General features: G+C 32.5%; 3 protein-coding genes and 2 pseudogenes across 3 annotated transcripts; 4 read left to right on the forward strand and 1 right to left on the reverse strand.

Moving 5' to 3' along the window:
• The first annotated feature begins 815 nt into the window (after positions 1–815).
• On the forward strand, positions 816–2255 carry LOC142541309 (deacetoxyvindoline 4-hydroxylase-like; annotated as a pseudogene).
• A 4673-nt stretch (positions 2256–6928) lies between these two features.
• Positions 6929–9428, forward strand: LOC142542177 (1-aminocyclopropane-1-carboxylate oxidase homolog 1-like). Its single transcript, XM_075648669.1, has 4 exons — positions 6929–7711; positions 7841–8162; positions 8649–8887; positions 9401–9428. Exons 1-4 carry the CDS (start codon positions 7170–7172, stop codon positions 9411–9413), a joined length of 1116 nt encoding a protein of 371 aa, XP_075504784.1. The 5' UTR covers positions 6929–7169; the 3' UTR covers positions 9414–9428.
• A 489-nt stretch (positions 9429–9917) lies between these two features.
• On the forward strand, positions 9918–12283 carry LOC142542176 (1-aminocyclopropane-1-carboxylate oxidase homolog 1-like; annotated as a pseudogene).
• A 1703-nt stretch (positions 12284–13986) lies between these two features.
• LOC142541376 (RING-H2 finger protein ATL16-like) lies at positions 13987–15686 on the reverse strand. The gene has a single exon (XM_075647914.1). The coding sequence runs from the start codon at positions 15207–15209 to the stop codon at positions 14196–14198; it is 1014 nt and encodes a 337-aa protein (XP_075504029.1). The 5' UTR covers positions 15210–15686; the 3' UTR covers positions 13987–14195.
• Positions 15687–19397: 3711 nt separating this feature from the next.
• On the forward strand, positions 19398–19790 carry LOC142541310 (ethylene-responsive transcription factor ERF096-like). Its single transcript, XM_075647865.1, has one exon. It carries the CDS (start codon positions 19398–19400, stop codon positions 19788–19790), a length of 393 nt encoding a protein of 130 aa, XP_075503980.1.
• The last annotated feature ends 3076 nt before the right edge of the window (positions 19791–22866 follow it).

Here is a 22866-nt window from a genome sequence, read left to right on the forward strand (position 1 = left end):
TAAATTTTTTAGACTTTTAAAAGAATTTCAGATTAGATAATAATTATATATTAAAAATTATTATTAAATTTTATTTTATTTCTGCACCATTGTTCTATTATTTATATTATATATTGATTCCATTTTGAGATGCAAATCTAAGAATGAGCATTATATTTTCCAAAGATTTTTTCTCCGTGAACAATGGGACCATATTTTGAACGAAGGTAAAAATTTGTGTGAGACGATCTCATGGTTCGTATTTTGTGAGACAGATTTCTTATTTGAGTTATTAAGGAAAAATTGCCCGATGAATGCCAAAGAAAATATCTATGCCATCCGAATAAAGAGAGTTCAATCTCCTTCCAAATTCCACTCTTTCCATTTCAGCGACAAAGAGCATGTCATCCAAATTCGACCGAACCTGCGGGCTAAAAAATTCGACGACACTAAAGCTCGTGTCAAAAAGGAATGTCAATTTCTTTCGAACGCACGATACTCGACTCGAATGGAAGAGAATATGACTCGTCAAATAAATAGATAATCGGGTTTGAGGGTGAAAGCGAGTCTTAAAGAATCTTATTCATACCCGACTCGATTATTCGATTAAATTAATATATTATTATTATATATGATTTTTTTGGTTATGATTATGGTTCTAATTCTAACACATTTTTGTTGAATGATATTAATTTGATATAATGAAAAAATTATTAGTACATGCTGGTATTATTTTTGTATGATACTGATGTTATAGTAATTTGTTTATATTATTTTGTTATTTTTTCTATAATATTTAATTTTTAAATTTTTATATTTAACTTTTATTTCATATTATGGTCGATTTAACATGCACCAAGTATCACAAATTCGAATCCTATTTGTCAAACATTGGTGAAGAAATAGTTAGTCGTCCTATTGTTCGCGCTACTTCCGATCCTTTTGACAAGGTAACTGCCGGATTAATGTACAGAGACATACATATCGAGTACTCGAAACATGTGATGGGCCTAGGATTCTGGTTATTCGTGCTACTTTCCGAGTCTCGTGGTCTCAAATCAGGTCGTTTAACAGAAATGGAATGTGCAGATGGTCTCGCATTTATGGCCATTACTGTACAGCTTGTCCACAGCCATAACTGACCTTGGGAGCAAGCAAACATACAGATGATGGGTGCTTTTACAAGACGTCGTCGGTGGCCTTCAGGTTTTGGTTGACAACCAATGGATTGATATTCCTGCTGTTCCCGGTGCACTAGTGATTAATATTGGAGATCTGTTGCAGGTAAGCTCTACTTATTAGGTAAATCATTGTTACAAAGTATCAGCGCTGAACTTCGAGTTTTTTGAGTTCTAACCCAGTAACTCAATATATGCACGAATCAAGCTCAAGCAAAATGATATTGCAATAGGTGATGGAGTGCTTGAACACCAGCATAGCATTAATACTTAACCCCGAGTGCACCCGACTCAGTTCCTACATTGCATATACTAACTAGATTAATGGTTCTTGAACTTTTCTTTACACAGATTATATCAAATGACAAATTCAAAAGCGTTGAGCATAGAGTCGAAGCGAAGCGACAAGGTCCACGTGTATCTGTAGCACTTCTTTCAGGCCTTCCTCTAAGGTGTACGGACCAATCCAGGATTTGGTATCCGAAGATGATCCACCGAAGTATAGGGAAACTACGGTGCAGGAGTATGTTTCCTTCTCTTTTTCCAAAGGTCTTGACGGAATTTCTCCCTTGCTCCTTTTCAAGATCTAAATTTGACACTTGGAGCTACATATCTGGAAAGTTTGAGAATATCGATCGTGTTTCTTGGCTTTAAATTTATGCATTTTTAACGATAAATATTACATAGTAAGACTATGTAAAATTAAACTCACGGAAAGAAGAAGATGAAGAGTTAATAAATTGATGTACTCCAAATAAGTTTAAATTATATATGTGAAATATTTGGAGGGAAGCTCAAAATTATATATATTTAATTGTCAAAATATAGTACTTGGGCATTTAGGACATTAGGGGCTAAATCAAAATTAATTCGGATTTAGAGTTTTGATTATTATTTTAGTAATTAAAATAATAAATTGTGTTGTAAGAATTCTGAATTAATTAGTACAACTTTTCCGATTGAATAAGTGTATGTTCATAAAGGATTAGAATGAAAAACTGTATAATCTGAATGAGGTCTATCTAGAAAGTCTCATCATTTCTTAAAGGTTGTATATATATTATAAATATAAAGTCTGTGGTCTCATATAATATAGATCGAACATAGTGGGACAATATTACCTTAATGACAGTCTAACCATGCTCGAAACTAAATCAAATTCTGAAATACGTTTTCTAACATTACGTCCAATATTGTTATAAATTAAAGAAATCACTTGTGGGGTTGTCGAAATTTCCTTTTAATTCCAGACGACAAGTCCAAACAAAAGTGCTATATAACAAAATGGTGGTGGTCCAAGAGTACCAGTGCCATTTTTCTCACTAGTGTCTGATTGTAGAACCGTCAAAATTGTACATATATGCATTGGCCAAATTATTCGCGTAACTACAAAAATCAAAACCAAGGGAGCAGTAGTATGTATCCTTCAAAATAACTTGTTCTTCGACATGACAGATTCTATGCTGCATGGAATGATATATTCACTCCCGTTGCGATGGGGTGGATGAAACTCCCTTTAAAACATTGGGAGCTCAGCACATGCGGCTCTTTTGTTGCGGATTTAACCATCTGTTACTTTTGTGGAACTCAAATGAAAAAATTGAATTTTCGACATGAAAATTTTGACTTTTTGTGCAGTAGTACACCTTAAATATCCAAGTATTCACATAGAAATATACCTAAAACTAAAAGGGTACTGTCATCAACTATGACGCTAATTAAACTTAGTTGTACTGCAATACGAAAGGAAATCGAAGTCTAAAGTTGGATGATTTAAAAGTTGAGCAATTTTAACCATTAAACATGTAGATTAGGTGGATGAGTTTTTGCAGTGATTTTCTCGATCAACTATATATCATTCATTTGTGTGAAATTTGTTGTCTTTTTTGAATCCGAAGCCACTAAATCTACCAAATATTTCTTATTTGACAATAATGTTCTTGTGTTTATCTCATGTGGCAAAAATAAAACTTATATTATACACATTGAAATCTATTTAAGCAAAAATAAAGAGAGTTGACATATTTTTTTCTCTCATTTTAAAATATTGAGGGTTGTTTTGCTTTATTTCTCCTTTTATTTTTGTTTATATTTATTTTAATGTGGATAGTGTATGTTTATTCTCGTCATAGGAGCTAGTAGAAGAACATTAATGCAAAAAATAAATAATATTCGATGAGTTTAGTGGTTTCTGACGAAAAAAGACCAAATCAAAAAAACTTTTGATGAAAATTAAATATGTACAAATTAAATGACTAGAACACAAAACTTGTCAATTTATAAGGATAAAATCGAAATTTTATCTAATTAATTTATTTAAAAAATTCATTAATGTCCCCACACTTGCATGATAATCACGTAAACGGGTAGACTGCAACCGATTATAGCGAAAATGGGACAACCACATAAAAAAATACAGATTAAATCAAAACACTCCAACCTTTTTTAGAAAAAATTTTGAAAAGATGTGGCTAAACAGTCCCCAGGTGGCTTGACACAGGCTCGGTTCTTAGCCTGATGTACGTGTTAAAATGGCAGATTTTCCACCTCACCAAGTTGTGGTAATTAATCCCAGTCGAGTTATATAGAAATTCTCTCTATGTTCGTTTCAAGGTTAATAGATACATATTGGCTTTCGAGATTCTTAAAAAATACGTCCGCTCTTCAATAATATGTCCGCCTCGCCACAGACCTCTTAGTCCAGTGAAGCACCTCTCAAAAATGAGATAGGTCCCGTCCCGAGCTCGAAACCATCTAAACTTGCCCACCCTTCGTGGAAAAAAAAAAAAAAAAAAAAAACGTCCGCCCCTTGCTCTACATCGATGTCTTATCTACGTATTCATCGTCATCGGGTTCACAGTACAAATCATCTCCACTCCTTCAATTTGTGGCCCTTGTTTCAATTCTTGCCATTTTCATTATCACAAATCAATGTCACCACTTAAACTTAAAAATTATTTTTGCTTATTTAATCGCACGACTCAGTGCAAGTGTGCCCAATTTAGTCTAAAGAAACAAAGCCAAAAAAAAAATGGAATTCAAGAATTTGAAGAGCATAGTTATAAATTTGATTAAATTTGTTTTGTTGGTACTATGGAGGGTTTTTTGCTACATACTTTGTTGTGTGGCCAGCCCTTTGAAGAAGTTATGGGGTCGCTTACAGCTGAAAATTATATTCTGGGAAATGGAAGGGCTTGACCATAAATATGTTTTCCCAGAAAAATTATACAGGCTGTACAGATCTTAAGGTTTGGAGGTTTCTTTTGTTTCATTAATGCATGCATGTATTTGTTTCGGTTGAAAAAGTGAACTTCAATTCTGTGTATTAATTTACTTATCATCGCATCAACAAGGTTAATAAAAAATAATGTAATTAATTGTTTAAATGTAAAATATCTTTGTTTTCGTCATTAAATATGTTATTTTCATTACAATTGCCATTTGAGTAGACTAATCATAAATTTTGTAATCGTTTTAAATGAGTTAGCAACATTAATGTTAGTTATAAAATGTTTGATTTTAGTGTAAGGGTAGGTAGTAGGTAGGGATTATGCAATGAAAAACTTTTACCCTTAATTTGTCAACCAGCTGAAGGCCATAAAACTTCATTTGACAGATTATATAGCAAGTTCATTAATTGGTTATACATATATTACAAGATCCTTTAATTTTTCCATACGAAAGGTCAACAAAAGCAAGGACACAAAGAACAAAACGTTTGAAAGTTGATAGCAAAATGAAATTAAACATATACAAGCATTAGGATTCTGAATAAGGTAGGCCTCCACAGCATTATACATTGCAAGAACCTTTTCTTTTCCTGCCTTAACTTCTTATTTCAGAGTAAAATCTCCAGCACCAGTGAATCTCCTTCGATCAATGTGTGTCCATACGTCAGAATCTCTTCATCTAGCTCATCTACGCGATACTTGACGTACTTCATGGGACTACCTGAATCAATAATTATAAGTCGAATATAGTAACAGACTTGTGTATAGGGAAATAACATTAAATGGATAAGTCATGTGACCTTCAGCAAAATTGATCTGCTTAGTGCTCCCGGCACCTCAGTCGCCTTCTGTAATATCGGAATCGTGTTGTGGGACTCGACGATAGACGCCTTGAAGATCCTTACTGGTGAAGAATGTTCATCACTGAATTTGGTTGTGGCTACTACTAATTAAAATAACAACGGTAATTATATATGAAATATTGTATTTTACAAAACCCCAATTAATTGGATGTATGATGAAGACCATGGAAGGTAATTTATAGACTCCTCATAGCAATGAAAGGTAATTGCTTTTGAAATGATTCCGATTTCTGTTCTAAGGATCTTCACAGCATGATTTCCCAATTAAAATGCTTCAAGTTGTTCTAAGATTTATAAAGTTGTTTAATTTTATTAATAAATAAATGTTGTTTGTAATTTTTACTTTTATTATAGAAGGCCACCTACATGAGAAGAAATGTGAGAGGAGATCCTGAGTTTTGTCCAATTCCAAAGCACAATACACGATGAGTAGGTCTTTTGTGAGACGGTTTCATGAATCTTTATTTGTGAGACGGGTCAACTCTACCGATATCCACAATAGAAAGTAATAACCACGTAAAAAGTAATACTTTTTCATATATGGTTGACCTAAATAAGATATATATATCACAAAATACAACTCGTGAGACCGTCTCACATAAGTTTTTGCCATAAATGATTTCACCCAAGGGAATAATTTTGGTCTATAGAGAAAGGGGAATGATATATATGGTTGGTCTATAGTGTTGTTTGCTAAACATATCATAATATAAGCTTGTGTAATTTAATAACCATAAACTAATTTTTTGCCCACTACTACAACTTAGTGAAATATTATGGCCCAAAAAAAAAAGACCCAAATTACTTTCCAAAATTACTCAAATAATAATTGAAATAAATATTACTCAGTTTTTAGTTTAGCATAAGAATTCTTTCAATAATCATACTAATATGTAAATTTATTAAATTATTAAATTCTTAAATATTTTCTATGCAATTATCTTTTACATTTGTTTTATAATTTGAGTCTGATTTTTAAATTTAATGATAGTACCAAATCATATATTTTTTTTTCTTTTACATTTTACAAATTATTAATATATCAAAATATGAGCTTTAATCTTTAAAATGCTATTATATGCGAAGTAATAAGTTTAATGATAAATATATTTTACTCCATAAATATATTTAAAAAATTTACAGACTAATTTGAAAAAAAAAATTTGCGAAAAATTATTTACATTATTTTTCTATTCTAATTTTTTATAGGTATATATGCATATTGTTAATTACTAGTTTCTACTTGATTCTTTTTATGAGCATTGCAGGTTACTATCAATGTCATTTCACTAATTAAGTATATGAGTTAAGCAAATTAAATGTCAAGATCTATAAATATTTAGATGTCCTTTTGCCAATAATTATAAAATTTTAATTTAATAAACCATGACTAATATATTACAAATCATTTATTTTTAATACCTTAATTTTATATTTTAATAAAATTTTAGTATGAATTAACATGTTATAATTTTTTGTTATTTTAATTTAAACTACAATCTTATAATTTTGTAGTGTTGATACAAAATAATGTAAAAAGTTAATTAACATATTTGGAATTTCACATAATTAGGGTATTTTATTAATTATCTTAATCTAAGAACAAAATTTATTATCATAATTAATAGGCTAATTTGATTAATTATCTTAATCTAAAATTATTTGACTCAATTTAACGAGGGCTAAAGGATATAATTAAAAGTTAATATAATTAAGGGTTTATTTTGAAAATTAATTCAAGGTGAAGCCAAACTATATTGAATTTTTATTAATCGGGCTGCAGTAGACCATCAATAAAAAACTGACATCTACTAACCAACCTTCCCCGGACATAAGCTCCGCCGATCCTCGTATGTATCCATCCTCTCACAAACTTCGACTTCTCCCCCAATTCAATCTTAGTAAATTAAGCACAAAAAATGGATAACCTGTCTGCTATCGGAAATTCTTTATCAGAAGCCTACGAACGTACAAAAGATCTGAAATCTTTTGAAGAAAGCAAAGCAGGCGTCAAAGGGATAGTTGACAGCGGAGTTCTGAAAATTCCCAAGATTTTCGTTCGACCAACCGATGAGCTTGCCGAGGAATCGCAGCACATCCCCTCGGATTCGTTACAAGTTCCTGTTATTGATCTAGGAGGAGCCGAATCAGGTCATGATCAACATAAGACCATTGTTTCTGAAATCAAACGGGCATCCGAAGAATGGGGTCTTTTCCACGTGGTGAATCATGGGATTCCTGTGGGGGTTTTGGATTCGATGTTGGAAGGGACGAGGATGTTTCATGAGCAGGATGTTGAGGTGAAGAGAGATTTCTATACGGATGATAGGATGAAGAAGGTGAAGTATGGAAGTAACGTTGACTTGTACAGATCAAAGGCTGCTAATTGGCGTGATTCGTTGACCATTTCCCTGCAGATTTCTGATCGGATTCAGCCTGATGAGTTGCCCAAGATTTGCAGGTGAGCTTTTTTCTTTTTTGATCTTGAATTTAGTAGGTTTGATACGATATGTGGTTCAAAAGATGAATTTTTTAAAGAAATTTTGGCGATTTTGACTCGGGTGAGAACTTGTTCGATCACGTTCATCAGGGAATCAACTTTGGAGTACATCGATCGAGTTACAAAATTGGCACAAACTCTATTCGAGTTATTATCCGAAGCTCTTGATGTGGAACCACATCGCCTAGGCGACATGGAATGCGCCAAAGGACGAACTTTCATCGGTCACTACTACCCGCCCTGCCCTGAACCCGAGCTAACGTTAGGCACAAGCAAACACACGGATCCGTCAATCTTGACAATTCTTCTGCAAGACCAGATCGGAGGCCTCCAAGTCCTGCATAAAAATCAGTACGTTGATGTGAATCCCCTGCTTGGAAGTTTGGTTGTCAACATTGGAGACATGTTGCAGGTTAGTTGCGACTTGCGTGTCTAATGCCTTAGACCCAGGCCCAAAAAAAAATCTTGCTTCGTTAAAAAGGCACATGTGAAATGTATAAAAAGCTAAAAACGTCTCCAATCATCGTTGGTAAAAATTGCAATTTTAGTTGGGCAAATTTGCAATCCATCGTTGGATTTTCTTTTTTGTCCGAAACCGTAAATCCAATAAATCAAAAGCTATGTAGGAGAACATGAATGTCAAACAAGTGATGTTTGATGATTTTTGTGGTTTGTGGCATAAAAACACCAAAACAAATAAAAACCAAGTTATTAGACGAAATTTAACACGAACAAGTTATATGCTAAATTTGATATTTTTCTGACATATTTTACATGACATTAGATCAATCTTGTTTCACAGAACCGGTAATAAATTAAATGCCATGTATCCTGATAAATGATAATTGTTCATTTTTGTTGTAGTACTTATTGTCACATATTATTACTGTATTTTCAGATAATATCAAATGATAAGTTCATAAGCCCAGATCATCGAGTTGTTGCCAACCAGGTGGGGCCAAGAATTTCAGTCGCGGGGTTCTTTACTGGTGCCACAATTCCCGAAAGAATTTATGGGCCGATAAGAGAGTTGTTATCAGAAGAAAATCCCACAAAATACAAGGAGTTTACAGTAAGGGAGTATATTTCCAAGTTTTTCTTGAGGCCTATTGACAGGTCTGGTCTTGACGAATTCAGGTTGTAATAACCAATTTCAGATTGCTTGCATGTATATCAATTTTATTGAACTTTTGAATATTGGTATAAAAAAACACTTGGGACTGGATATTTTAGGGTTTGAGAAAAAGAAATTGATTCTGGAAAACTACAAGGCAAAAACTTGTGTGAGCAAGGTCGTATTTTATGAGACGGGTCTCTTATTTGGGTCATCATGAAAAAGTACTACTTTTTATGCCAAGAGTATTCTTTTTTATTGTGAATATCGGTATGATTGATCTGTCTCACAGATAAAAATACCTGCTCAAACTGCAATACATTTTTGTTCTAGAAATGTGGCTCCGCATTTACAAATCTTTTCGTCTCATGTGGGTCAAGTGGGATTGTATGGATGTGTGACATGTGTCAGAAATTGAATAGGAAAATGAAAATAAAATTACTTTAGAATTATGTAGTTAAGAGGTTTTTTTTATTTTCTCGTTCGCCTGCAAAGAATATTTAGTTAAGAGGACCTTTCTCGCTCATATCTTGCAGGATGCAATTCTAGGACCCAATTTGCAGCAAAACAATAAACTTAGATGGATATGATGATGTAGCGTAACCATATATGTACATTGTTCCTACGGATCGATATTGTCTGTCACCATTCCTTCTCATTTTATTGTCCGCCAATAATGACATAAAGAAACGAATTAATGCATTAGAGGATTAAGGGGTTTCATCCTTAAGATTTCAAGTGGAGGACTTGGAAAACGTATATGCAAAAAGCTAAAATAAGCTATAAGGTAATATGTGTTATCATTTTACGTATATTTATTATGTATTAGTTGGATTCTTGGTTTCATAATTTTGAAATAATGAATTAAAAAACTTTTTTTAAAAAATCAGGTCATAATACCAAGTGCTTTGGCTCTAGCAGTTCGAAACTGCTATTTCAGTTTCAATATTATTTTACACGTGAGGGCATCAATTATCCATAGCGAGGAAAAACAACTAGATGACATTACAATTATCCAAATTTAACACGTGAGGATATCAATTATCCATACTGAGCATATCCTGGCCCGTGACCCACCATTAACACAGTACAAAACAATGATGTCTCGCGTTCTCTTACAGAATTCTTCACAAAACAACCGCTAGACTCTGTTACATTGATCTGATGGCAGGAGAAACAGATTTTCTTTTAGGTGACCAAGAATCTGACTGAATGAAAATGCTGAAATCTTTTGATGAAACAGAAGCTGGTGTCAAAGGCCTGGTAGATTCTGGACTATTGAAAGTTCCTAAGATTTTTGTCAGGCCATTTGAGGAGCTAACTCAAGAATATTCTCACAAGAGGACCCAAACCCAGGTTCCTGTAATTGATCTTGACGAAGTTCAGGAACCCGACAAGCGAAAATCCATGGATCGGAACCAAGATTTGACTTATAAAAAGGCTCAAATCAAGGTTCCTGTGATAGATCTCAGTGAAGTTCACGAAGCTGACAGGCGAAAACAGGTTGTGGAAGAAGTGAAAATTGCATCAGAGTACATGGGGTTTTTTCCAGGTGGTGAATCATGGGATTCCGTTATCTGTTCTTGATGGGATGATAGATGGCATTCGCAAGTTTCATGAACAGGATGTGGAGGAGAAAAAAAAATTTTACACGCGGGATAACACGAAAAGTGTGAGATTTAACGGTGGTAATGATATTTTTACAGCAAGAAATGCTAGCTGGAGGGATTCTTTGACCATTTCATTTTCAGACCCTGATCGTCCTGTTGACCCCAAGGAATTACCCGATTCTTGCAGGTGTGATTACCCACTTTTTTAGTGAAATTAAACTAATTTTTTATTCCTTGTTCTGCTGAATGCTTCCTCATAGCAAAGCATGGATTCTATGGCGAGAGGACTGAGTGGTAATTCTGATATTCGCGGACCATTTGGTTTAGATTTTGTGTAGGAACTAATTCTCAAGATGCAACTGTCACACTCCGTTGGCCCCGTGAAATAAATACTTTTCCGGAAGATAAGTGTCGTGTGGCACTTTTGTGCCTCTCGACTCAATGTTTACTTAAAAATCGACGCATATTGTAATTATTGTGTCTTAGCGCCCTGCTTCTGATTCCGTAACATACACTATCAGAGCAGGTCTCAATGCTGCTATCAATGAAAAATTTGGGTCGGCTTGATCTGTATCATGATTTCGAGAATATTACTTACCTAACAATAGCATACGGTTGATGGCCGTTGCTGCTGAAATGAAAATTTGAACTTATAAGCTTTGACTGTGGTTAGGAATCAGCTTTGGTAATAAGACTTTCCATTTTATTCTATGGTAGAAATTCGTGTTGCACTCTATAAGTTTTGTGGTTTTCTGGCAAGAATACATCAACTGTCAAATGCTTTTGCACGTATTTTCCAGGGACTCAGCTATTGAATACTCGAAACATATAGAAACTTTGGGAAATATTCTTTTTGGATTGTTGTCCGAGGCTCTGGGACTCGAAACTGATCGCTTAAGGAGTATGGAATGCTCGAAAGGTCATCGGTTGCATGGTCATTATTATCCAGCATGCCCTGAGCCAGACCTGACCATTGGAACAGCCAAGCATTCTGACGCTGGGTTTCTCACAATTCTTCTGCAAAACCACATTGTGAGTGGACTCCAGGTTAAGCATGACAGCCAGTGGATTGATATCGAACCTGTTTCTATCAGTTTGGTCGTAAACATTGGAGATCGTCTCCAGGTAATATCCTATCTGATAAATAAAAATGTTGCAATTCTTAAGTTTTAGGTGATAAGTTAAAGTGCATTGTTGGGTATCCAACTTTCATCCTTGGTCACTTCACTCTGCAAATATTGCATCCTTTATAAAACATGTAGCAAACACCTGATCATAGGATTAAACATGTCGTTGAACATTTATATCATAGTTTCTAAACATGTGCCAAACATTCAGCCAATTCACTAGAGTATGAATGTACCAAGGAGTATACAGTAAACGATCTAAATTGCCATTCTATAGTTTTGCGACAGTCGATTCCAATAACCGTAGGCCTTGATAAAAATTTCGTGCGTTTTTGGTTCTTTTCTATTTTTTGCTAATTCCTGTGCTAATTTGGCATAGTTGGTCTCAAATGGAAGATTCAAAAGCATTAAGCATAGAGCAATTTCCAATGACATTGGACCAAGAATTTCAGTGGCATGCTTTTTCTCTGGACCTATAAACGATGCCTGTAAGATTTATGGCCCCATCGACGATCTGATAACCAAAGAAAATCCCCCGATTTACACACAGATAGTGTTAAGTGACTATTTTCATGAGGTCATGACTACTGGACTCGACAAGTATGAGGCACTAGGTTATTATATGGTCTGAAGATCGTACGATTGCTTGAGAGGATCCTTAGATAAATTAAGGCTACCTCAAATGCTGCATTATGTTTTGGAGAATTGGATTTCATATTTAGAGGTTATGTCGATTCAGATTATGCTGGTGATCCCGATAAGAGGAAATTTACTACTGGTTATGTGTTTACATTTGCTGGGAAGCAGTAAGTTGAGTTTCAAAGCTGCAAAGATTTATGACGTTATATACAACATATGCAGAATATATGATAACTACTCGAGCTTGCAAAGAGTCAATATGAATTAAATTAATTAATAACGACTTACTTAAGAAGTGTTAGCAACTTCTAAAACTCGAGAAATATGGGTCCAAATCCGTTTCAAAATATCAAATGAATTAGATGTAAAAACAGCATTTTATTGTTTGGGGTCCTAAATTCAATGTTGTAGCTAGCTAGTTTTCCTCACTAAAATGATTGAATCTTTCATGCTTAGTATCCAACATTTTTTATGGGAAAATTTTTATTCTATATTCAATTGGACAGCTGTAAAATGCAACAAATGGACCTGGAATTTATTTTTTAATTCGTCAACCATATGTATGATGCATGATTCTCCGGTCCAGCCTGGAAACTATTCAGCCACCATCTTCCTAAGTTTGGCATTCTGTCAATACTTCCAATAAGAATATAGGGTTAGGAGGGGACGCCCTGCATCTACTCGTCACAAACAAGAGTAGGTCTCTTATGATGACGTGTTCACGAATATTTATATGTGAGACGAGTCAACAGTACCGATATTCACAATAAAAAAAGTAATACTCTTAGCATAAAAAGTAATATTTTTTCATGGATAACTCAAATAAGAGATATGTCTCACAAAATACGACCCGTGAAACCCGTCTCACATAAGTTTTTGCTCACAAATAAAGCCCCGACTATTTATTGTTTTGAACTTAATTTGCCGCATCATTCATAAATATTTATTAATTTAGGCCATTTTTACAAAGCTGAAATAATAATTAAAAAATATATACGAATCATATTTATCAAAAAATATCGAGAACAAAACATGTTTTCTCTCTGTTGCGATATATGCATATGTATACTGAATATTTCATATCCTGGCATTATAATTAGTTATTCTAAAATCGAAAAAACAAGTTAGTAGCAAACAAAAGGTGTAATCATTTATTCCAATCTCGATCCTAAAAGAATTAAAAATAATAATAATATAAGATAAATTAAAAAGATTTCAAATTTAAATCAAAGAAAACGAGGGAAGAGTTGTCAAGGTGATGATGATTGCAATCATAACTTTAAGTCAAAATTACAGCTTTCTAGCTATAACGTATGATAATACAAAATTTTAGCACCACTAAAAGCCATCGAATTGCAATTTCCACTTTCTGTCACATCTTTTGTTAAATTGGTTTTTTAATGTGTAAAACAAATTGGATATTCTAGTCTTTTCTTATGTTCACTTTATTAAAGTTATATCTAATCTACATCACTAATTAAGCACCGTTCTACAAAAAAATGACATATTAATTGGATATAATTTTTTGTTTTTACAAATAAATTAAAGTTATTTTCATCGTCTCATCCCATAATGTCTTATAATCACAGACCGAGATTAAAATAATAGATTTTATATATATATATTAATCCTCTTTTCTAAAAAAAATAATTTTTAATATGAATTTTTTTTTCAAAACACATATAACATATTTAATTCTATCTATATTTTGAAAATAACATAGATGCCTCCAAGCCACCAAAAATATTAAAGCAATAGATTTTTTCTTTTTTTTGCAACTGTATACAACTCAGCAAGCTGTCAAAAATTTAAATTTCACTACAAGTTTTATGCATTAACAAGAAATAAAAGAAAGTATGAAGTCTCTAAAGATGCATGTATAATCTACATATATTTTACACCTTAGAAAAACAACAACAATTATTTATTATTATTATTATTATTGAATAAAAAATCTAGCCTTGTGATTCTGATGAAAGTGGTTGAACTGCATTTCTCGAAGTACTCCTTCCATGCCTGAAAGAAAAGAATGATCTTTTAACCCTACAGCCGCCGCCACTGCAACCCTCTACGGAATCATTTACCTCACTATTTATCTGCGTTTGCTGCTGTGATATTATCTCTTGAACAGCTAAATACAACTGCCTATCGTCTGCTGAATCCATGGAAAAAGACCTTCTAATGGGCTGAACTGCAAATTGTTCATCTTTCTTCCTGCTGTCAATACATTCATCTCCCATGCTCGATGTATGGCTGAACTTTTTACTTTTCTTGCGCAAAATCCCGGGTTCTATCTTTCTCGGTGAAGGGATTATGGATAGGAACTCGCCAGAGCTGAAATGTAATGGAGTACTACTTGAACGGGTTTGTGTTTCGGATCCTATTTCAATCACCACATAATCCTCATCTCTGAAAAGGGATTCATTTGTATAGGGATTTGGATCTTGAGCTGGATTTGAAGCAAGAACTTGGTTTACATGGAACTTGATGTCAGGGTTTGTTGTGGCGGAGATGCTGGCTCTGCAAAGCGGACAATTAGCATTGTTTTGAAGCCAAACATCTATACAATCTATGTGAAAGAGATGGCCACAGTTGGGGATAATTCTTAGTTTCTCGTTTTCTTGAAACTGATTCAAACAAACCGCACATTCGAAAGAGTTTGACCTTTCTGATCCATCTTTTGTATCACCTAATATCTTGAACTGGAAGGTTGGGATTGATCTTATTGCAGCCTGGTCGAGTCCCCGATTCTCGGCCAAAGGAGAGTAGACCATCAAAGGGTCTTCAACAAGACGTCTTCTGGAGACCGAAAATCGGGTAAACAGATCGATCCGGTGCCAATTCAAGCAACATTTGATCACAAAGATGTAGTAGCTAACCAGCAAGAAAGCTGTGGCTAAAATGCCGATAATGGCGACCGCTATAATAGGGAAACTAGGGTGTGATGGATGCAGAGATGGAGTCTCCATTGAAGAAAAACCTTGAAATCTAGCTAGATCAACTTAAGAACAAGGCGTTTTTAACATTAATGAATGGGAGAAGTTAAGGTTGTCTCCTTTCAAGAGTGGAGAAGCTAATTAAGAAAGGCGGGATTGAATTTAAGAATATGGTACTACGACTATGAGGAAACTGTAATTATGAGCATAGAAAATATTCAAACAAAGCGCAAGATTATTGAAGTAAGAAGGTTGGGCGAGGGACCGATTTGAGAAAATTTAGGTGGGATTTAATGCAATGGCAGAAGGCAGAAGAAATTTGGATGTGAATAATGCATGTAATTTGGGGTTGGGTGGACCTTTTTTTTATGTTGAGAAATGAGGGCAGGGGCAAAATTTTTACTAAAGAAAGTTTCTACATAGTAGGTGAATATAGCATGGTATCCAATAAGAAAATATTTGGTTGGTAAGAAATTCATTATGTTATTATCAAGAAGAACAATTTTTTTACGAAAAATAAAAAAAAAATTATAACTTATTATTTCAGAATGTTTATTCATTTATTATATGTTTGGATTGAATATATTTTTTCAAATATAAGAAAACATCGTAATATTTCTCCAAGGAAGGCTAGACAATTTCATGCAATGTGTCCGAATTCAACCACTAGGATATACAGGAATGAGTGGACAAAGGGTCCACCGTACGTCCACACTCCAAACCAAGGTCGCTGACAAATTAAATGAATGTAATTTTGTGTTGGTTCAAATTCGTTCCGCTTTGCTATTATTTATTTCATACAACAGTATTCGTATGGCATTTCTAATATTTTATATTTAATGTTATAAGATTTGTAATTTCCAGTTGACGTTTATCAATTATTTCATAATAGTATAATTTGTAGTTTTCAGTCCACGTTTATTAATTATTTCATAATAATATATATGGCAAATATTTATATACATGTACCGCGGAGGAGCCAAGTGGCCTAATCATATAATATATATATATATATGATTAATTTAATATTAGTTCCGCTTACATGTGAAATTGGTCCCTAGCCTCACTCAACCTTCTTCCACCATTCATCTTCCGCTTGAATGTATAAAACGTTTAAAAATTGGCCATAGAACATGTGAAATTTTGTTTAACTTTTTATATATATATATTAATTTTGTAATTTTTTATAGCTCCTGAATGTATATATGAAAGTGACTTGTCCTGAACTCCATCTAAGTGCAAATATTTATAAATATATGTAAAATTTAAATATTCACCTTCAAATATAATATTACGATATTATCCTATGAGTAAGATTGAAATTTTCCGATGAAAGGCATACTAGCTACTCAATAATTTTATCCAAACTTGACACATTTTAAAACATCAAAATTTACATTTTCATATTTAGAAGATCCACTGCTCGTACTGTTTTTTTTAAAAAAATTAAATTGGATTAGCTGTTTTTTAAAAGAGGAAACAAGGTTATTTAATAATCAACTGCCTCGTTACAAAATTTGTTGCACAGATATAAATACAACTTTACTTTAAATCTGCCCGATATTAATGGCACCGTGTAGAGGCATCAAATGAAGCAGACCAAATTTAAATGCCTAGAACCATATTGGAAATGGAATTGTATTTATTTATTTATTTTTATGTATAATTAATCCAATAGCCACCACCCACATGTTATTTCATCTGGACATAATTGCATCACTGTTATTTTCAAAAATCATGTCATGTATAAGGTAATTAGTATAATATCATGTGTAAAACAATTCACGTTTATTTTTATATATTATTCTATGATTTTTTTTTTTTTGAATCGCACAATAAAAAAAAATAAGGATATTTTGATGCAATCTTACGGTAATGCTAACATGTCATCAAACGTCAATTTCATTTCCTTGATAATTGAGATGCTTTATTTTTATTTTTAGAATAATACTTTTATTAGTGATGTAACGAGGTGGAAACTTCCGGTGTTGAAGAACTACGACAGTTTTGACCCAAATTCGGAAGAACGTGTACTGTTACCCACTATATTAATGGCGAACCGAGACAAGAATGTGTAATAAAAATGATAATAATACCAAAATTAAGAGTAAATAAAATATTGTGATAAATTATATGGTGTTTAATATGCTTTTAAGATGATAGATTAATTTTGTATGTTTTAGTACAATTACCACAATACATGTATTAACAATTACAAAGGAATTAAGACCAAGTTAATACAATATTCTTAAATTAATTAAATATATACAAACGTTACTTTATTAAATTAATAAATTTAGATGAATCGGATTGATTATTTGGAAATTATTATTTTAGTTATTAAATAAAAATAAAATAGAATGTATGAAGTACATATTTAAATAACATTAAGAATCGTATAACATTGAATATAAATAAATTAAATAATAAGATTAAAATAAGGCTAATAATCAATTAATATGAAGGGAGAAGCATAGATAAATACATGATCATAAACTCAACTTCACATTCGATCTCTGTCATAAAATTGTATTTTTCACTTCCTGATGTACAATTTTTTTTTTAATTCACTCCATATTTCATATTTTATCTCATTTTCCCCTTTAATTCAATTTTATTTCAATTTTTAATTTTATTCATTCATTACATCACTTTTCTTTTATTTCTCAATAATTTCTTGCGTAAATCCTTAACTCATCTCCATCGATTTTCATGATACAGTTACTGTTATTTGATATAATAATGACATTAATTAAATCTAAGTTGGTATATAGTCTGCATGAATTTGTGGTATTAGATCTTCGATAATGTGATATACTTTGACACAAAACATGATACTTTATAGCTATATTGTGGTACAATGAACACGAACATGTGATACACCTTAACATATACAACAACAATATAATTTCATGTATATCATTTGTCACAAACGTGCGATACCATAATACTTATATTAAAAAATGTTCGAATTAATTCTACACAACTTCTATTGTTCTCCTTGTGGAAAAAAGTTGATAATAAAAATATTTGAATTGTGGCAACAAGACATCCACAAGGTGATAAAATAGTTATGGATTGTTTGGTAATTTACGATAAATGATGAAACTGAAACTTAATTTTATATCTTATTTCATATAATTGCATTAAATTTGCACTTAATACATGATATAGTTAATGTTATTTGATATAATAATGATATTAATTAAATCTAAGTTTGTATTTAATCTGCATGAATTTGTGGTATTAGATCTTCAATAGTGTGGTATATTTTGAAACAAAATGTGGTACTGTATAAGCTAGATTTTGGGTTTAAATTTTTTTCCTTCTAAAATAAAAAATAGTATTTACTTAGGGAGGTGAAAATATAATATTATCTTACTAAGGAGCGCATAGTTAAAATATAATTACTAGTAACTGAAGTTAAAAAAATTTAAATTCTGAGTATTTTCCCCATATTTACCATAATATGAAATCTATTTCTTATATAACAATAAGAAATAAATACGGAAACAATAATAAGATAATAAGAATGATAATATATATTTCTATTTTAATAATATAAAAAAATAGAATTTATGTACCGACGTTAATCTTTAACATCTCAGGTGCACCCTATACTTTTATTTATTTGACTGATGTGAGTAGTACTGAAGCCTATTTTGTTTTGTCTGAAATATTTTTATTTTCTTTTAAACTTTCATTCGTACTCTGAGGAGTATAAATTAATAATTTGTTTTTTTTAATTTAGTTTACATTGTAAAAAGAACATGAATTAAAATATATAGCTTTATATTTTATTCAATAATTTTGATATACAACCTGTGTACCGAATATGAACTTTTCGAGTTTATTATAATTAAAAATTGTAAATAAAAACCCAATATAATTATATAACTATGAAATAATTTGATAAAAACGAAAAAAGGACCAGAGAAAAGAAAATATGTGACGGAAATTAAATCCCTCAACTTCCAAAAGTAAGAAAGAATTCAAAAGCCACCACATTGACGGTTGACCAGCCCCGATACACTGCATGCAAAACTTTGGTCTGCATGGAAGGTTCTATCCACGTCCTATCAAATTTTCACAACTTGATCATCCACGTGGCAAATCTTACACCACTCTTTTCTCCAACACGAACTTTTCCCAAGTAATATAAGTGCCACCTCACCTCAACATTTTGGACACACCCCACAACAGAAAATTTTGGTAAGCAAAATGGACGAAGAGCCCAGCAACAGAGGCAGGAGTAGTGGCGGAGAAATCAAGTATAGAGGTGTCCGTAAGCGGCCGTGGGGGAAGTACGCTGCGGAGATACGCGACTCAGCGAGGCAAGGGGCCCGAGTGTGGCTAGGGACGTTCAACACTGCAGAAGAGGCCGCCAGAGCCTATGACAGGGCGGCTTACAATATGAGAGGTCATTTGGCGATCCTTAACTTCCCCGAAGAGTATAATTTGCCAAGTAGCTCATCACATCTTGTTCCGAGTTCGAGCTCCATTCAGAGGAGGGAGGACGAGAATAACCGACAAGTGTTCGAGTTCGAGTATTTTGACGATAAGTTGTTGGAGGAGCTTCTTGATTACAATGATCAGGAGAAGAGAAGATACTAGTAATAAATTCATTTACGGCCTCATTTCGTTAGATATATGCATTATATAAAAATAGTTTCATGCATTCAAATTTAAAAATTGATGTCAAATAAGTACGGATTGATTTTACATATTAAACTTTTGTAAGAACATATTAGATTGTTGAAATTCAATAGTCGGGATCTTGCTACTTGGGCAATATTTTGACTTTTCTTTCTTCTTCTTTTTTTAAAAATCATTTCCCCTGTTGAAAATCTATTTTCCTGTATGGCGATCTTTTCTTCATTGTTAATGGATTAAAGGTTCCAGTGTAAATTTAAATTCCAAGGGGATAATTATAATTCAAATGCAATTTTTTTTTATGACGTGAGAATCCGTAATCACTACCTTCCATTGTACAAAAGATAAATCACTGAACTAAAGAAATATCATACCTAGGTTAATCAAGTAATAACATTGGACGAACCTTGTATAACCTACGCCCGAAAATGTGGTGTTTGTATTTGCATCTGCATGGCCATATTAGACATACTTGAAATTTAAGAATTCATCATATTATAAAAAATTTCTCAACTAGAGACAAAAAATAGAGTTTATCATTTTTTTTCCTAAACTGCTCTTACACCAACTATTTTTCACAAAATTGTCATTGCAACTTATTTTAAATATAATCTTTCACAAATTGTATTATGACCGCTCACTTATTTTTACAATTATGATATGACATTTATTTTATTATAAAGAAAAAAATACTATATATAAACCCAACGCATGCAAAAGTATACTAATATATATATATATATATATATATATATATATATATATATATATATTAAAATTGTGAAATTTTATTATGTGTATCCAAATTTTAATTAGAGTAGGATACTTTAGGGATGTCAATTTCCTCCGAACCTGTTGGAGGATCCGATACCCGACCCGAATAGAAGAGGGTATGGAGATGAATTTAATAAATGTGTATGGGGATGGATGTATGAAATCCGACCCATACCCTACCCATTGCCATCCCTAGGATACTTGTCTCAAGTCGTCACGTGCGGGTGAAAGTGGTCAACAGAAGGTGTGCTACAAACAAACAAAATTCAAGGATCATTTGGGCCAAAATCCTGGACCACTGGATCCATCATGTTGTCACGGCCCAAATCTCATCTATACAAGTTGGCCCAAATCACAAATTATTAACTGATTTGCTCACGCAAACCATTTAAGATAAAATTTCAATCAATTAAGAATCATAACACGCTACCCCAAAAAAAAAAAAATAATAATAATAATAAACATTCTTCCTTAAAAAAATCAAACGTCATAAAAAAGATGTTGCGACGTAACATGCAACAAACACGAATACGGCATCCATAAATAATTTGACCTTTAAAAATAAGTCGCTAGAAAAAAAAAATAATAATAATAATAAAATAAGAGCAAAGTAGTGTAAATTTGGGACCATAATTCAAACGTGGACCAAGTACTATGTATCGGTCACATTTCTGGCCTAACATAAGACATAACTATCAGTTTTTGATTTATCCAAATTTTGATGATGACATGTGGCATTAAAGCTTAGCCTAAATTAATCTAAAGATTCACGAACTTGCTTGTTAAACATCAATCTTTAAATACAATTAAAGCATATATCAATTTGGTATTAAAATTTCATATTAATTATTCCTATGGACTTTTCACGGTGTTGTTTGATAAATAAATTTAAAAAAAATGTCACGTATGTTTTCAAATGACTTAAACGGCATTTTATTATTATAGTTCGATCGTGCATGAACCATGATTATAAAAAAGTGGCACAAGAAACCTCCTCCTAATCCAAAAATAGCTAGGATGCGTCGAAGAATTTTCAAGAGTATTTGAAAACAAATATATTATTATACAAAAGGGCGTAGTTGTTTCTTAAGTATTCAGTTCACAAGCTGGTCGTTTCTATGCTACTTAAATTTCAAAGATACCCATCGGGGTCACGAACCCAATGAAAAGTCCCTTTCCAACTCATTTACCTACTAACCTTTCTTTATTTTCGGAGAAATCAAACTTGAATTGTTGTCTCTCCTTTGTTTCGGTGATTTTGAATTATTAGTTTTCATGATCGTATGTATTTGGACATTTCCACTCATCCAATTCACTTGTCACGATATTGTCAGTATCTCGAGTGTACCTACTCTAGAACGATAAATTTTGTATTGGGTCATTTAGTATTGGTTTTTATATATAAAGAAATTCATAAAATCGTCTCACAAGATACATAATCATTTAGTATTGGGTCTCATGGTGATCAGTTTATTTATAATGTTTTCCCAAAAAATAGTCATCGGTGTGAATTAAAGATGCTAGCTAGATTTACAGTTAAATTAGTTCACATGAATCCCAAACTATAAAAATAGTAATTAAGAATAAACACGCAATGAAAATATCTATCACCATCGAAGGTACAAGGAAATGCATGCATTTCAAGAAACCCGAATATTTCATCCACGATAACACTTTATTATATTATATTTTGGATTTTGATTTACTAAATTAAAGTTTTTTTTTCCAATAATCATTGGACCAATTGTTACAACAAACTTTTCATTCAAAATCTTAAAAACTTATCTTTATGTTTATGTATCATAATTAAATAAGTACACGCGAACTATTTTTCTTTAATTATTATAAAATGAAAAAGAAGAAATGAAATAAATATAGGCATGTATTATTTGTGTTTGTAAAAGAGATGGAATATCGATCGACGGTAGGGAATGAGTCCAATGTTTTCATCTGACATGGCCTCCTCGTATCTTTTGAATTAACCACGTGTAACATTGGTAGGGATGATTAGGTGGATTTATTTATTTTAATCCACCTAATCACATGTTTGGTATGGGTGATTATTTAATCAAGTCTATCCCTCCTATGAATGATTATGTTATATTAGGTCGGATAAAATAATCACTCCTCACCCCTTAGGATTATTTATCCCACTCTTAATTCATCATATTTTTCCAATTTTACCCCTCTCCTAAATTCAAACTCACCACCACTTCCCTACACCGACCGTCGCCGACCACCCCCTCCACCTATCGGCTGACCG

The sequence above is a fragment of the Primulina tabacum genome, chromosome 4 (genome assembly GCF_025594145.1).
Source record: "Primulina tabacum isolate GXHZ01 chromosome 4, ASM2559414v2, whole genome shotgun sequence".
NCBI classification, from domain to species: Eukaryota; Viridiplantae; Streptophyta; class Magnoliopsida; order Lamiales; family Gesneriaceae; genus Primulina; species Primulina tabacum.

Excerpts from the sequence above, each read along its gene's own strand:
- LOC142542177 (XM_075648669.1), top strand. The coding sequence starts at position 7,170 with ATGGATAACCTGTCTGCTATCGGAAATTCTTTATCAGAAGCCTACGAA. Across the intron at positions 7,712-7,840 it reads GAGTTGCCCAAGATTTGCAG|GGAATCAACTTTGGAGTACA; the intron begins GTGAGCTTTTTT and ends CACGTTCATCAG. Across the intron at positions 8,163-8,648 it reads ACATTGGAGACATGTTGCAG|ATAATATCAAATGATAAGTT; the intron begins GTTAGTTGCGAC and ends CTGTATTTTCAG.
- LOC142541376 (XM_075647914.1), bottom strand. The coding sequence starts at position 15,209 with ATGGAGACTCCATCTCTGCATCCATCACACCCTAGTTTCCCTATTATA.
- LOC142541310 (XM_075647865.1), top strand. The coding sequence starts at position 19,398 with ATGGACGAAGAGCCCAGCAACAGAGGCAGGAGTAGTGGCGGAGAAATC.